Consider the following 17,325-nt stretch of genomic DNA (forward strand, 5'->3'; position numbering starts at 1 on the left):
TGATAAAAACGCCATAAAAACACTACACTGAAGGGAAAAATAGGGGGAACATAGGGGGAACAGACTTCGACACAACAAAAATAAGAGTTTATTTATTTTATTTATTTTTTATTATTTACAATAAGAGTTATTCTACTGGCCTAACGGTAGTGACGCCAGAATGAACGCTCGGGCGGACGTGACGTCAGAGAGGCGCGCCTCTTCTTGCTTGTCGTTGAATATCGCCGTAAATCGGAGAAAGTCAAACTTACATCGACGCAGGATCGAGGGATTGGGACTTAAACCCGCACAGGTAACGATTTAATACCGTGTCTGAGGCGATTCAGAGATTAACTGCGACTTTACGCGCCTTTCTCATTTATGTGAAAACTTTTCTGATCATCTGTTAGTCGTCTGATCACATATTAAATCTGATTATTACTGAGGTGCTGCTGATCGGTCACTGAACACTGATCGTGATCTATCTTTTAACATTTAAACACTACACGAGACTTTATTTAACCTTAGTTCTCCGGACGGGTCAGTCATAGCGGCTTCAGTTTAAACGACTCTGACTGGATTTATGAGCGACACACCTTCATCAATAATCGCGGTATGGTCTCGCTAGCCTAGTAGCAGTGATGGGATAATTTACAGATGAGATGAGTGTGTTAACGTGTATAAATACAGACAGCAGATCTGATCTGTGTGATTGTCTGTGAAGTGTTAAGCAGCAGCAGGGTGGGGCGGTTTCTATGTTTAGTGTTTATTGTCAAACTTCACCTCGTCAGGTCTTCTTCACTTATCATGACTAGTTTGTATTTTAAGTCATTAAGTTACTTTGCTTTTGGTAAAAACACAGCTCAGAAAAGCTGCGCATGCGCCGACAGCTTAAACACATGTATCACAGTTCATTTATCAGTGTGTGTTGTTATCTGGGACTCAAACCTGTCACCTTTTGTTGCTCGTGCAGCACCCCACAAGTTAAACTACAGGACCACACCACACACATCTCTCTAGGATATCTATAAATGATGTAGTTGTCATGGTGTTGTTTGATGAAGTTGTGTTATGTTTAGTCACACAGTTGTGTTAGAAGAACTGAAGCAGGATTTTGAAATCATTGAAATGCCTCACAAACGAAACAATGAAGAAGCACAATCGAGTTTTCATTCAATAAAATAATATTTTCTCAATATTCACTAATCAGAATTAGTTTACAGCATGTATCTAGATATGCTGATGGGTTATTATAGAGATATTTAGTATGTATGAGCTGTGAGTAATCGAGTCTTTGTCATTGATCATCATGTCTGTATGTGGTTTCCTGTATGACAGAAACCTCTGTGTCGAGTCACAATAGGGGTGTTGTTACTTTAGGATACTTCATGTGTCAATCACATTGTTGTGTGTGTTTAGTGATGTGTGATATATGATCGCTTATAAACATGTTGAAGTGCAGGAACATACACAGAGTTTCAGTCTAGTTATCAGTTTAACCCATGAGTTTATTCACCTGTCAGTGATTGGGTTTAGAGATGAGTGACCGTCAGGATGAACACGTGTGACATGTCCTGTCAGCTGAACATCTGCTCATTATCCTCAGTGACTGTTTGTTAAAGAGTAGAGTCGACTGTATATCATTCATAGTTAGTTATGGTTGCACTGAGTATCCTAACCACAGCTCCACAGCGATGGTAGTTTGGGGGCGGGGCTTTCTCTATTTGACAGACTGATGGCAGATTAGAGGATTTTTTTGTTAAACAAATGATCACATTTCACCTTTAGGTTAAAAGCTAATGTAAACAGAGACACACCTTTACTCGGTTAACACAGATGTGTTTTCAACAACATTATCAATGCATCATACACTTTTCTTTTTATGTGTTTTTGTGTTTAATTTGTTAAATGTGTTCATGTAGCTCATTTGGTAAAGCATTGCATCAGTGATAGATTTCTGATGGTTGGAGTTTCAGTGATGATGATGATGATGATGATGATGATGAGTTTTATCATGTATGAGATGCTGCAGGTTGTGTTCAAGTGATGGTTTACCTAAAATGATAATCCTGTCATTGTCTCTCTCTGTAAAACACAGGACAAGTAAATAATATCTTTTGTATATCGTGATGTGAATAAGAATAGTGTAGTAACAGGTTTAATATTTGTGAGTAAGCAATTCATTAAAGTCTGAATCAGTTGATCTGGTTAACATGATGTGAGTCAATCAGACTGATAAAACTCATTGATTCGGTTATCAATCAACTTTGTTTTTGGATGTGTTTCTCACATGAAGTTGTCTATTGACTGTAAATGTCAAATCATATGGTGGTGTTGTTTGTCATTATGGAGTCCAGTCGTTATATTAGGAAATGGCTTTAAGACCTTTGGTTGTAAAGTGTGTATGGTGTTTATAAAGCACATGTGATGTATTTTGTGGACACACAGCTCAAGGTCATTGATGGGTTTTGGTTTTGTTCAGTATCAGATCTTCATCCAGATGTTTCTTCATGCTGGTGTCAGTCATGAAGGTCTTTGGACATGAGATTGACTGACTTTGGTTTATTCAGGAACATCTGAACTTATTTCTCCAGGCTGTCAGATGAAGTGAAGCTCTTTCTTGTCTGCATCTGAGACAACACTACTGGTCAAAGGATTACTGTCACTTACTCATTTAATAACACAAATCTAACTAATAGGGCTGTCACTTTTCGTTCGAAAATCGATTGCACAATCGATTTGACGAACCAAAAAAAGTTTCGAAAATGAAAATAGGTAATCGATTTTAACCAAATATGTACACTATTAATTTGAAAATAATTACACAATTAAAATATAGTAACAAAACTTACAAACAAGCAGAAAAAGAAAATAAAGAATTACGAAAGTGCAGTAGGTGTTGCGAAAGCTAGACAGAAAATACCCAGCAATTTTACGCACCTGTAGTTTCACGCTTTCAATCGCTGTATCTAATGTTTTGCAAAGAAAATGGAGGACAACATCAATAAACCTGTGCAACACAAGAGAGCGTTGAAATTGCGACCTTACAGAGATGATGATTTATGACAAGGAGCCACCATTGCCAGCTGACAGCGATCCGCTTTTCTGGTGGAAGATACGAAATGCCCCCACCTTGCGCAGCTGGCAACGAAGTACCCGAGTTTTCCTGGGACATCAGTGCGGTTGGAGTGCGTCTTCTCAACAGATGGACATATTGTGAATAAAAAACGCTCTGCTCTGGACCCCGAAAAGGTTGATCGACTTGTTTTCCTGACCAATAATTTGTAATGGCCCTAGCCTTTTTGCGCATTTCATTATGCCTGCCTAGTGCCGCCTAAGTGTCGGTTACGTTTAATAAAAAAACACACAGCATGTTCTCAACTTCAAGTAAGTCTATTTAAAGTTTCATTTTTGAACAGTTGTTTGAAATGGATCAAATCATTATTAAAAATATTTTTTGAATTGCCTAAATCATAAATGCAGCCGGTTTGAAGCCTGCAGTAATGTTTTTCATTTATGGCAGCAGTCCACTCTGCATAATTTTTTCGAGAATGTTGCACTCCTGTTGCTGTTTGTTATTCTGCACGAAACGTAATGACAATTAATAAGAAATATTACTGACTTGTGCGTTTCAGGCGCTCTCTTTACATTTATCCGCTTATTAAAGTATTCATGTTTTATTCATCATTCAGTACAAATGAATATTTTTAGTAGAATTAATAATATTATGAAAAATATAATTTTGTCTACAAAACAAATAACAAAATGTAAGGCTAAGCCTTGAGAGGAAACATTTTTAAGATCATGATGAATTTTCAGTCAGGTGTCCGTAATCTTTTGACCGGTAGTGTTTTATTATGTAGATATAATAGATTTTAATCTCTCATAACACAAACTAACAGAATGAAGTCATCGCTCCTTCAGAGTTTTGTGATTGGTTTAAACTCTTTGACAACAGAACAGAGCGCTTACATCACAACATCCAAATGTCATACAGGTATCAGCTTGAACATTCACTTCTTTAACCTTTCTGTCAACGAGCCTCATAAATATAATTCAATTCTCAGTCATTTTCACATAAAACATTTATATTTATGCATTTGGCAGATCCTTTTATCCAAAGCGACTTTACAAGCTATACATTATTATCAGTATGTGTGATCCCTGGGTCAACCCATGACCTTTTGCACTGCTAACACTTTACCACTGAGCTCTTCAGGAACACAATGTGTGTGTGTGAAACCTAAACAAACCAGACAATGCTGTAGTTGTAAATACATCTTTGACGTCACTTCACTCTCAGTACACCAGTATATAAACCAGTGCTAGATGAAGTCTGACACATATCCTCCACTGCTCTTTAATAATATATAATAATAATAATAATCTCAACACACATATTTCTGTAGTGTCCTTACATCAGAGCACTGATAAGAGTTAAGATAGTGACGTGAATAAAAAAATGTGAATGAGTAATAATGGAAAATATTTACATAAGATTGTGTTAAAACATTAAGATCTGTTTGACTGTAATAAAGCTCACTGACAGCTGCTCAACAACACTTCAAGACACTTAAAGACATTAATGTGTGTGTGTGTGTCTGTGTGTCTGTGTGTCTGTGTGTGTGTGTCTGTGTGTGTTTCCATGTTAGGCGAAGCTGACAAATGTTGAGGTCAGTATCTGTTTAAAGGAACGGTTCATCCAGAAATAACTCTTCCGTCATCAGTGTCGGTCACTATGGGTTTATTGTATGAAACATATTTTTTAGCAGAATCTACCCACTGTGAAATGGTGCTTTTCCATTGCATAGTAGCCACAGGTCAGGTGGAATTAGCTCACCTTACTTTGACTTGGTTACCTTTTCCATTGAGTTTAGTATTACTTCACTTCAGAGTAGTAGGGATTATAGGCGAGTTCTTATATTTGCGCTGCGTTGTAAATCAGTGTTTCCCATACATACATTTATTTATTTCTCAGTCCGCCACAAGGTAGAAATTGAGCACCACAAGTGGATGTTTGCACATTGCGTTTGTCATTGTCTCTGTATTACATGGTGACAGTTTCTGTAAAAACACCTGTGGTGTCGGTCGATGCGCTCCGCTAAGTTGCAAAAACGCTGTGCATGGATGCTGGCGTGCGCGTTGCGGATGTGTCGCCACAAACTGCGAGGAAAACACTGGTATGGTGTTCCTGATTCTCTGTGGATGTTTTTCATCACTTAAAGAGAGTTTGGGAACGTACAACAAAGCACAGATGACAACAGGTTTGCTTGAGACAGCGCAAGCACGAAGGTAAAGCTAATTTTGCATTATAGCGATGACGCTGGTAGTAAAGATTCTCTCAGACCAATCAGTGATCTTCAGTGTTTTCACCTCACACTTTAGTGTTACTAATCCGCTTTTCCATTGCATAGTACCTCGTGGTTTGGTTTGGGTTGGGTCAGCTTACTTTTGGGGGCTTTTCCACTGGGTGCAGTACGTAGTACCCAATACTTTTTTTAGTACCACCTCGGTCGGAGTTCCAAGCAACCCAAGCTGATACCAAAATGTGACGCAAATGCTGATCACTGATTGGTCTGAGAGAATCGTCACTACCAGAGTCATCACTATAATGTAAAAGATTAGCTTTACCTTTATGCTAGCTTGCGCTGTCTCCAGTAAACCTGTTGTCATCTGTGCTTTCCCTTTAAAGGGATAGTTCGGCCAAAAACGATATTAAACCCATGATTTACTCACCCCCAAGCTGTCCGAGTTGCATATGTCCATCGTTTTTCAGACAAACACATTTTCGGATATTTTAGAAAATATTTTAGATATTTCTGTTCATTAAATGTTATGTTACGGGGTCCAGCAATAGTCCACGACCTTCAAGTCCAAAAAAGTGCGTCCATCCTTCACAAATTAAATCCAAACGGCTCCAGGATGATAAACAAAGGTCTTCTGTGGGTAATCCGTGCGGTGTTTTTGTAGAAATATCCATATTTAAAATGTTATTAACTTTATAAACTAGAGTTTTTGGCCGAACTATCCCTTTAAAGGCGGAGTCCACGATGTTTGAAAGCCAATGTTGATATTTGAAATCACCCAAACAAACACGCCCCTACCCCAATAGAATCTGGACCTTCTGTTGATAGACCCGCCCCACACATACGCAACCCGGCATTTGATTTTTTCATTGGCTACAAGTGTGTTTTGGTAGTCGGCCCGTCTCCTTTTCCAACGCGTTTTTCAAACATCGTGGACTCCGCCTTTAAGTGATAAAAAATACACAGGTTGAGAATCAGGCTGACCATAAAAAAATTTCCAGACTTGCAGTTTGTGGCGGCACATTCGTGATGCGCACGTCCGCATATATGCTTAAATGCAACTTCAATGAGGCTCAGTGGAGCGCGTCTACTGACACAAGAGCCATGGGTTTTGTACAGAAACTGTCATGGTAGACAGAGATAGTGATAAACGCAATGTGCAAACATCTATTTGTGGTGCTTAATTTGAATTTTGTGCAACATCGCTCTCACATGATGTCACAGCAGTAGGCAGCGTAAATGTAACGACACGTCTGTGGTCTATCCCGCTCTGAAGGGTTGCTGGACTCGATGGAGAAGCTGGCCAGGCCAAAGTGAGGTGAACTGACCCAAACTGTGGGGTATTCTGCAATGGCACCATAAAAAAGTATCAGGTACTATCCTTGCTGAAAAAAACAGCATAGCAACAAGACCAGCATATGTTGTGTTTTGGTGCTGGTATGCAAGTGAACACGAGCTAAACCAGCATGGGAATTATGTGGGGATGTACTGTACTCAGTGGAAAAGGCTAGAAAAGTAAGCTGACCCAACCCATGGAGTACTACGCAATGGAAAAGTGACAGAAGTGAATGGGGGACCCACATAGTTTGACAGTCAATCACTATAAGGTTTCTTTGTGGGTAAGAGTCATGTTAATATTGTTTCAAAGGAGATATGGGTTTCAAACAACCACGAGAATGAGGAAGTGATGTCATTTGTGGGTGATCTGTTCCTTTAAGAGTGTGAAAATCTCCTCAATGTTTCACTCTTCCTCTTTCACCAATCTGATTTAGTTTATGTAATGTTGTTTGAGATGTTAAGTCATGGAAACTATCAGCTTCCTTTTTGTTGCACCTCAGAGGTGTGTTTGTATGTGAGTGTGCACGTATGTACGTGTGTATGTGAGCGCGTGTGTGCGTGGGGGGGGGTTAAGCAGTGTATTTGGTAATAAATCAGCTTATAGAGGTTATAGAGGTCAAACTCTTCTGGAAGAATGAGAGGAATTTTCATCATTTCCCTTGAATGTTCCACACATGAGTTAAAGCACGAGCTCACACTGTTACGCCGTCTCAGCAGTGATGTACTTCAGCTTGTTTTAATATTTTTAGATCAAATGTTTCCATGATACACTTCCTGTTTGTGTCATTTCTGTCAGATTTCTTGATACTTTAAATGCAAATGAGTTTGAATATCGATACACATCTCTGAATCATCTAAGACAGATCTGCTCCAGTCCTGGCCCTCCGCCCTGATCCAGACTTATTTGATCAAATAATGCTTAACAACTTACTTAGTTACTTCAGTTTGTGTTTGGTTAGGGTTTGACCTAAACTGGTCAGTAGCTTTTCTAGACAGTAGTCTTGTGACCAGTTTGTTTACCAGTTGATGACGCTGTCCCCACACAACTTCATGCAAAAACAAATCCCAATATGGTTTTCTTTCAGCTATGTCGGACTTCAACGACTCTATGACTGATGTGTCCAGTGACAGTTTCTGGGAGGTATGTGATACAACTCACCCGTGTCTGAACTTCTGCATAAACTTGGATGTTTTTTGATCATGATGTGATGTCTCGTCCCAGGTGGGGAACTACAAGCGTGCGGTAAAGCGTGTGGAAGATGGGAACAGGCTGTGCAATGACCTGATGAACTGCATTCACGAGCGAGCACGCATTGAGAAGGCTTACGCTCAACAGCTGACGGAGTGGGCCAAACGCTGGAGGCAACTCGTTGAAAAAGGTTAAACCTGACTTAACTTATCACTGGACTCAAGTTTGTATTTATTAAGAGCATTCAGTTATGCAAATATTGTGTTTTGATTTGGAAAACAACCCTCTGACGTCAAACAACGGCTTTATTTGATCTTCTCTTGATTTTAAATGGGACATTTCACAAGACATTTTTAAGATGTAAAATAAATCTTTGGTGTCCCCAGAGTGCGTATGTGAAGTTTTAGCTCAAAATATCATATAGATCATTTATTATAACATGTTAAAAGCTATAAGCAAAAATGTGTTGTTTTTCAGTATGTCCTTTAAAATGAAAATGAGCTGATATCTGCACTAAATGCCAGTGTTGTGGTTAGATTAAGGGGCGATATTATCATAATAAGAGCCCCTTCTGACATCACTAGGGGAGTCATCACAATAACTGAGTCATCTTGAGATTTCTATTAACAGCATCTGTTAGAGGAACTTTAGCATTTGCTCATGTAGTTATCTCTCTGTTGATTCCCTTACTCGCCGCATCTAACCAACTGCATGGTGGTCAAGTTAACCGCCCACAGCTGCTGTTAAGTCCTGAAGCGTGACCTCACTTCCTGTAACACACTCCAGTAAAGAGGTCCAACCACAGTGAAGGGACACTTTTTTTAAGACATACCACTAGAAACAGGATTGAGTTTTCATGGAGAGGAACGAGATGATGAGGAAATGAAACCTGAGAACGGTTTGTTATCTCAGTGCAGCTGCATTGATACTCACTGAGGGTTGAATACAGGTTGTATACAAGTAAATACTTAGTAGTTGCTCACAGAACTCGTGGGTGTGTCACATATATAGATTCTTTCACATGGCCAAAAACACGACTCATTCAGCCAGATTTTGTGATTTGAGTTCACATTGACACAGATCTTCAGGAAAGGTTTTGAAAAGGTCTTACAATGCACAGCCCACTTTTGGTCCAGATATCCCAGGAATGCTGTCTGTTATTGCATTGTTATCTTGTTGAGTTTTGTAACATTCTTAAATCCAGATTGTGTAGTTAGTCATTGTTCGTTTCTAGTAAATATGATTATTGCATTGTCCCATCATCGTATCATCAGACCTTATTAGTCACTGAATGTTATGAAACATAGGTGTTGACTTTTCTGTGTTTGAAAAGCTGAACTTTGGATAGCAAACAGTTGTCTTGCAGGCTTTGGCAATGCTATTATAACTTCAAATGTCTTTATAAATGTACCTGTAAAAGCAGTACATGTTTCATTTGATAGCCCATGGACAAGTATCAATGTCTAAATTGTGTATCAGATCTTTTTCTGGAATGGAAATCAGGTGTTTTTTTTGTTAGTTCAAGCTTCTGTATGTTTGACAGAACAGTGACAATAGGAAATAACAAAAACCTTTATACTTAAGTGTAAAATTGTAAATTTAATGTAAATTAGTTGTATTTGTTCATGTAGCTAGTATTTTAGTAGCTGTAATACCTTACAACTGAGATCAGGCCATCCGTAACTGTGTCATTGAGAAAATTCACAGAGTAGAGGTCATGCAAGACAAAACTCTGAAAACACTGGAGGGCTCAAGACAGAGCCGTGGGGGTTCCCTGTGTTCAGAGTTATGATTGACTATAATCAGCTGGCCATTTTCACCACCTTTAGCTTGACTGTTAGTAAGCTGGAGATGAACATCTTTTCATGTGATGTTGATTCTTTTCACTGCGTTGGCTCCTGTAGGGCCTCAGTACGGGACGGTGGAGCGAGCATGGTGCGCTCTCATGACCGAGGCAGAGAAAGTCAGCGACCTGCATCTAGAAGTCAAAACTGCACTGATGGCTGAGGACTTTGAGAAAGTAAAGAACTGGCAGAAAGATGCCTACCACAAACAGATGATAGGTGGTTTCAAGGAGACCAAGGAGGCAGAAGATGGTTTTCGCAAAGCCCAGAAACCCTGGGCCAAAAAACTGAAAGAGGTACAAACTTAAGCGCACCGAATCAAAAACATGCTGCACAAAAATATATATGCTTGCTTATTACATTTGAATTGTGTTCATATTTAGCAGCTAGTGCTAACTTTGCTTATAGGATTAGGTGATGAATCTTAAGTTCAGGTGTATTTGTACAATATTATATCTGTGTTATAATTCAGAAAACTTTATTGGAAAGAAATGCTATGAGAGGACAAAAGGACAATCAATTATAGAACATAAAGATCATTTAATTTTCACCAGACGCACAAACCTTTATTCTGGTGTAATGTTTTCAAGCACATAAATACCTTTCAAATACCTCTCGATTTACTGTGTGGTGTAACCTGTCACCTGTTCTCTCTCAAGCTAGATAATGATGAATGAATTACCATCATAATGTTTGTGTTTGTCTAAAAGATGATGAGAGTTTATGGCTTTATGACACATTTAGGGTCATTTGCGGTGTTGTTATCTTAATGTATTGGGCACTGTGATAAGAACAGCAGCTTTCTCCATCTGTATCTGAAAGCATACTGTACCATTGTGGTGCACATCTTTGCCAAATAAAAGTGTGCACAGAAATAATGTAGACTTTGTAAGTGTATTATATGCTTGTGTCGGCAGATGGATGGATTTAAGAAAGCGTATCACAACGCCTGCAAAGAGGAGAAAACAGCCACCAGCCGGGAGAATTCAAGTAAACTCGAAAACAACAACCCTGAAGCCCAGAGGAAACTGCAAGAGAAAGTGGAGAAGTGCCAACAGGAAGTTCACAAGGTGTGTGTGTGTGTGTGTGTGTGTGTGTGTGTGTGTGTGTGTGTGTGTGTGCACTGTGACAAATCACGTGTGACTTAAGTATTGCACACTTCTTGTGTTAGTTTCACATGATTATTACTGCTACTGTACCTTTAAGGCTTCTGTATTTATATGAACCTTGTTATCATTTGCTATTTTTTTGTGAACCAGCTTATTTTCCCACTGTTGCTCTTCAGGTAGAGTTAGGTCACATTAACTAAAACTAATATATACTTTGATAGATAAATATGTGTGTTTGGGTCATCTGGTGCTCATGGTTGTGATGTCATCATCATGTTGTGAATGGAGATGAGTGCTCACAGTATATATAACTCTGTGTTTCAGTCTAAGGAGCGTTATGAGAAGTCTCTGGAGGAGCTGGATAAGATGACTCCTCAGTACATGGAGAACATGGAGCAGGTGTTTGATCAGTGGCAGCAGTTTGAAGATAAGAGACTTTCATTCGTTAAAGATCTGCTGCTCAGTGTCAAACAACACCTCGATCTCTCCAACAATCACAAGTGAGAACACACAGATAAATCATATTGATGTCCAGTGTTATCTGAGATCAGACAGTAGTGTCACAGTGATACAGAAATACAAATCTCCTTCATGGAGGTGTCAGAATTAGCATTTGACATGTACAGTAGTGATGCTGGTTTAATTAGTTTAAAGTTCACATCTGCTCTGTCCCATCAGGTACAAGACTATTTATCACACGCTAGAAGACACCATTCAGGGCGCCAGCGTACAGGACGACCTCAAATGGTTCAGCTCCAACCACGGACCCGGCATGAGTATGAACTGGCCTCAGTTTGAGGTACACACGCTGATTTTCTTTATCTGATCTGATATCAATTCATTCATCTGATGTAGTTTGTTTAGATAACCCAGTTAATCAACGCATATCTACACCTGTCATCATAGTGACATGAGATCAAGTCATGAATCAGTCCGTCTGATATTCATCTGTTTTACCAAAGACACAATTATTTATTTGACTAAAGTTGTGTGTTTTGAGGAATGGTCCATGGATATAAATCGAACGCTCAGTCGACGTGAAACTAAGAGGAAACCGGCGGATGGAATCACATTGACTGGAATCAGTCAAACCAGTGAACAAGTCTCTAAAACCAGCAGCAGGTAAAGAAACTCCATTCACTTCAGCTGTTTATTGATAATATGAGACGTGTCTTCAGTTATTACAGTCTGTCAACAGTCAAGTTTATCTGTGTAGCTAAAAAACTAAAAAGCTAAACAAATTTATTTAATATTTCACCATAATTCCTTATTATTTACATTAAAATATATATATAGTATTATTGCAAAATGTAGTTGTCCTTTATATAATAGACTATAATCTAATAAAACTGTATATACATATCCTTGACTATCAAACATGAAGTCAATAAATATAATAAATTACAGGCGGGATATTAAACTAGACGTGAATTTTCATCATAAATAGAAATGTCCAAAGTTTGCAGTAATACAATGAACAACCGTGTTAAAGGGGTTGTTCAATAGATATAAATATCATTTTGACTTATAATGCCCGATTGTTTTAATTAAATACATTTTAGATGCAATTTCAGTCAAATATTTTAAAGCAAATTTAGTTAAAAGAGAAATGATGTTAGGTTAACAATACTCGGGGTTATTGGTTAAAGTTTTAATAAATTTATGTGTAATTTAATTTAAAATAGATTTTTTATTTAATTTTGAATTTAGTTAAATTATAATTCATTCAATTCTTAAAGCACCCTTGTGTTGTGGCCAAATTGATCGATTCGCATATAAGAAAGGAGCCCAAACCTGGTTTATATCTAAAAACCTTATATAAACAATTGTTGTTCATTTCATAAGAAATAACAGACGCTTAATAGATGAGAGCTTAACATGTTTGTGATTTGAGTCTGTTTTATTTCCTTTGGAGGACTAAACACAAAAATGTGTCGTTTATTTACACTCACACCTAAACTAAAAGAGCTGAAATAATACAGACCCGACCCGTACCACACACACCGACCCGTTTCACATCACGACTCTAGAAAGAAAAGAGATCACACTGATCCAGATATTATAGTGTGTGTGTGTGTGTGTGTGTGTGTGTGTGTGTATATATGTACATTATATATGTGTGTGTGTGTGTGTGTGTGTGTGTGTGTGTGTGTGTGTGTGTGTGTGTGTGTGTGTGTGTGTGTGTGTGTGTGTGTGTGTGTATATATATGTGTGTGTGTGTGTGTGTGTGTGTGTGTGTATATATGTACATTATATATGTATGTGTGTGTGTGTATATCAGAGCATGAAGACTGTTGTGTGCTTCTGAAGTCTGTGGTTTGTTGAGTTTGAGGACAGGTTTGTTTATGTAAATGATGCTGGTCTTGAGGCATGTCAAGTCTGATCACGCTTGAGTGTCCGGTCCGGTCTGGTCTGGTCTGATGTGTGTGTGTGATGCAACGCTGTCTCTATGTTATTAGTTTGACTGTGCCCAGTAGCACAGAGCCACAGTGTTTAAACCCGTTCGACGATGATGAAGACGACTATGAAGAACCAGCAGTTCATCAGCCCAAGAGCAGCCCGGTCAATGCCAAAAAAGAGGAAGTTATTGCCAAAACGTTGGTGAAGCCCAAAGCACCTGTTTTTATTACTCTCTCTCTCTCTTTATCTGTCTCGCTCACACTCGTTTCTCTTTCACTCCCTTCGGTCTTCAGGTTGCTGTTTTTTTGTTCTGCATGGCTGATGAGCGCTCATACACACACACACACACACACACACACACACACACACCCCCCCCTCTCTCTCTCTCTCTCTCTCTCTCTCTCTCTCTCTCTCTCTCTCTCTCTCTCTCTCTCTTTCTGTGTGTCTTGAATATATTACACATTGAGCAGTGCGATGCTGCAAGTCTACACAGTCCGTCACATTTATAATCAGGATAAATGTGCAGACGTCTGTATTGTCTGTCTGCATGTCTGTGTCTGTGTTCAGAAGCAGTGTACTGCAGTATTATTCAATAATAGGATTTTAAACAGGAGTATCCCACATTCCTGTAGCATAGACATAACAAGTCTGAACATGATTTCAGATTATATTTATCCAGTCAGAGGTCCAGCACAGCGATGTTTGCTCTTCTGTATAATACATGTTTTGTCAAATGCATTGCATCATCTGTGCGTCCCATTCATACTACAGTAAACTAAGTGCACTGTGCAGTATGCTACTCTGAACACAGCAGATGTTTTTAAGCGTGCTCTTATTTTGTAATGTTTTGGCCATCTGGTGGTGATGTCATGAACTGCACTTTGATGTTTTTCTGCTGCTCCTCACACAGCTCTGTGTTAACAGACTCACACTTACTCATATATTATAATCTGATCGGTGTGATTGTTTATTCAGAGCTGTTTCAGGTGTTTGTGTTCATCTGTCTTTCTCCTGCATTCATCTTTATTGGGTTGAGTTTCATTATAAAGTTATCATTCAGAGGTTTATATTCTGTCTCTAACTCTTACAGAATCCACATGATGTTTACATTTAAAACATGAGAGAGATCATTAACAACATTTACACAAATCATCCTGTTGAAAACTTTGTGTCTTGTAGGACAAATTTTTAGCTCTAAGTCAGTGTAAGGAACAACTTTAATGTGCAAAACATTCTGGGAAACCAAAGAATTGATGGCATCTATGACAAAAAGACATTAATACAGGAATATAATGTGTAAATTGTGTTGTGTTATACATGCAATTTTGTGAACTCTCTTCAGGAATAATTCACCCAGAAAATAAAATGAGCCTATAATGATGTGTGTATAAGACAAACTTATTTTGAGTTATATTAAATAATAAAATCTTTTATAAATATGGGCAATTTGTTAATTTTGAGTGAATTGTTTCTGTGATGGACATTGTGAGGATTCTGGCAGGGTTTTGTAAACTTCATTTATTTCATCTCTTTTATTTTCTGTCCTTCAGCGTCAGCACTGTAGAGAAAACTCCTGATGTGTCGGATGAGGAAACAGGGAATCCGTTTGGCGGCTCCAGTACTAACGGGAACCCGTTTGAAGACGAGGATGAGCCGTCTTCTCCTGAAGTGTCTGTCCTCGTCCGGGCCCTGTATGAATATGAGGGACAAGAGCAGGATGAGCTCAGTTTTAAAGCAGGTGTGAAACTTTATGTCTAGTTTTTTTTATAACTTCTAAACAGAAGAAGAAAACACTTCCCATATCAATATTTCATAAAAAGATCATGACTTTGAACACCAAATGTACTTGCAGTTATATAATCACCCTTACAGTGACTTAAGAGATATCTGTTGGTTAACTAATGTTGTTGGTTTTTTTTCCGTATTGACACAGTTTTATTTGGTTCACAGGAGAAGAGTTCACTAAGATTGGTTTAGAGGACGAGCAGGGTTGGTGTAAAGGACGTCTGATGGATGGAACCGTTGGACTTTATCCAGCCAATTACGTTCAAGAAATTTAATGAACAACGACTGCAGACGCCAGATCGTTACTCTCCACCATCCTTAAGCTCATCTGACTGATAAACTGTGCTTAACCAGAAAGAGTTAACCCCTCACGTGCTCTTCATACTGCAGCCTATAGAGAAACTTCATTACTGACCTCAGATCAGCACCACAGGGAACTTGCTGCCCTTAGTCCTGATATTGGTTGCCAAATGTTTATTGGCCTTTAGAAGTCTTTAATAAATCACAGATCAAATAGCGGTTAGTCAACAATCTCATAGCAACACTTTATTATATTTGGATTATAATATTTGAGTAAATGACAGTAGGAACGCAGATTCTAGTTAACTTAAAGACATGTTTAGATGTGCCAGTCACTATGAACTCTAGTTGTGTTCATAATTATTTTATATCAAACTTATAAAGCTACAGATTGATGGTGATGAGCGAAGCGCTGAAGGTTTCAGGACGACTCGCTGCTCTGTCTGATGTTTGTGGCTGGATTTTGTGCCGATGTGGCACTTTTTAAAAGATATTTTTATAAATTTGATTTAGCAGACAAATCTTATCAATCTAAATTATTTTATGACCGTGTCTTTGGCTGAATGAAGCGAATCCATATTAGGACAAACCCCTTTAGATTTGATCAGGGCAGTCGTAAATGTTTATCTGCTGGATTGAAACGCTGACCTCGGAGGCCAATGAGTGACTCTCTGCTTTGTGTTTTATTTTCAATTGTTAGTCGTTGTTATATTATTCAGAAACAAAGTGTCTCACATTCGTCCTCACTGGACAACTTGCTGTAGTTTAAAGTTCCATCACATGATGAATGTTTAAAATAAAGTGCACATGTATTCACTATAGTTCACAAAGAAGTTATGAGAGAAAATGTCTGTTTATTGTGTACATAGTAATCATCTTAATGAGAGGATATGAGTGCTAGTTTTAATATGAACTGTTATTGTTTGTGCCACAAGTGCTTTGAGATGTTTCCAGTACAGAAATGCTGTGATTCAGAATGTATATGTATTGAGCGTTATGAATGCCATATGTGAATGTTACACATTTATTATTTTAGGGTTGTGTATATAAATCCCCCCCAACCCGACCCAACCCATGCAGCGTCTCAGGTGGTGAATGAGCGTTAAAGTCAGATGATGTTTGTGTAGTTTTGTTTATTGTGTGTGTGTGTGTGTGTGATGACTTTACTGAAGCTTCTGAGCTGTGCTGTAATAAAACATTGATTTAAATGAATTGTTTGTTTGGCTTTTACATCACATCTCAAAACTCACACACTTTATTTCATTTTATAAAGTGTCAAGCTGGCAATAAATAAATGAAAGTTCAACTGTGTTGTTATGGTTTATTTGCTGATATACAAGCATATCTGTATTTTTCATTAGATAAGACCAGCATAAGCTGGTAGCTGGGTTAAGCTGGTCCTCCCAGCCTGGTAAAGCTGGTGGGTGAGCTGGTCTTCCAGTCTGAACAGGTAAATCCTGCTAGACCATCTTAAAAGGTGACCAAAACACAGCTAGACCAGCTAAAACTAACTAGAAGCTTATACTGGTGATTTTTTTAGTAGGGATTAGAAACGAGATACAAAAAAGTTAAAATTGTTGTAGTAGTTTTACTAAAGGTACTTTTCATAAATGTATAAAAAGGGAGCAGACACTTTAAATGTGGGATTAAATGTCAGATTACACAAAGACTTTAAAGTTGAACCTATAGGAGCGGTTTCCTGGACAGGGTTTAGATTAATCCAGGACTAGGACTTTTTATATTAGGTCATTTAAAACGTTCTTACAAACATACCTTACAAAAAATACTACAGGTGTGCACCTTAAGACAAAACAATGTCACCAATATTGGTTAAAATTAAACAGGACAATGTGTTTTTAAATTAAAGTAGCTCAAACATGCATTTTAATCTGGGACTAAGATAAACCATGTATAGGAAATTGCCCCATAGAGATTATTTGTTAATAGGTTAAACCACACCTTTACCTATTAAATCGTACCTGACAGCTAAACTTGTAAATGTACTATAATCTTACCGTTTAAATCTGGTAAAGCTACAGAGACACTTTTGAACACAAATTTATTTACGCAATTAC

The 17,325-nt window shown here is 38.2% G+C and overlaps 2 protein-coding genes across 3 annotated transcripts in view; one reads left to right on the forward strand and one right to left on the reverse strand.

The window, feature by feature from the left end:
- Positions 1 to 17,325, reverse strand: part of LOC141365405 (snaclec stejaggregin-B subunit beta-2-like) — a 128,133-nt gene that overhangs the window by 11,101 nt on the left and 99,707 nt on the right. The gene's annotated exons all lie outside the window — the stretch shown is intronic.
- Positions 145 to 16,556, forward strand: pacsin2 (protein kinase C and casein kinase substrate in neurons 2). Of its 2 annotated transcripts, XM_055190138.2 has the most exons (11): positions 145 to 292; positions 7,709 to 7,764; positions 7,846 to 8,002; positions 9,717 to 9,952; positions 10,574 to 10,726; positions 11,090 to 11,265; positions 11,444 to 11,564; positions 11,766 to 11,887; positions 13,225 to 13,362; positions 14,716 to 14,903; positions 15,116 to 16,556. In XM_055190138.2, the coding sequence occupies exons 2-11, from the start codon at positions 7,711 to 7,713 to the stop codon at positions 15,223 to 15,225; spliced, it is 1,455 nt and encodes a 484-aa protein (XP_055046113.2). In that variant the 5' UTR covers positions 145 to 292; positions 7,709 to 7,710; the 3' UTR covers positions 15,226 to 16,556. The 2 variants fall into 2 exon arrangements, with proteins under 2 accessions (XP_055046113.2, XP_055046114.2); XM_055190139.2 differs by lacking the exon at positions 13,225 to 13,362.

The sequence above is a fragment of the Misgurnus anguillicaudatus genome, chromosome 1 (genome assembly GCF_027580225.2).
Source record: "Misgurnus anguillicaudatus chromosome 1, ASM2758022v2, whole genome shotgun sequence".
In the NCBI taxonomy this organism is placed as follows: Eukaryota; Metazoa; Chordata; class Actinopteri; order Cypriniformes; family Cobitidae; genus Misgurnus; species Misgurnus anguillicaudatus.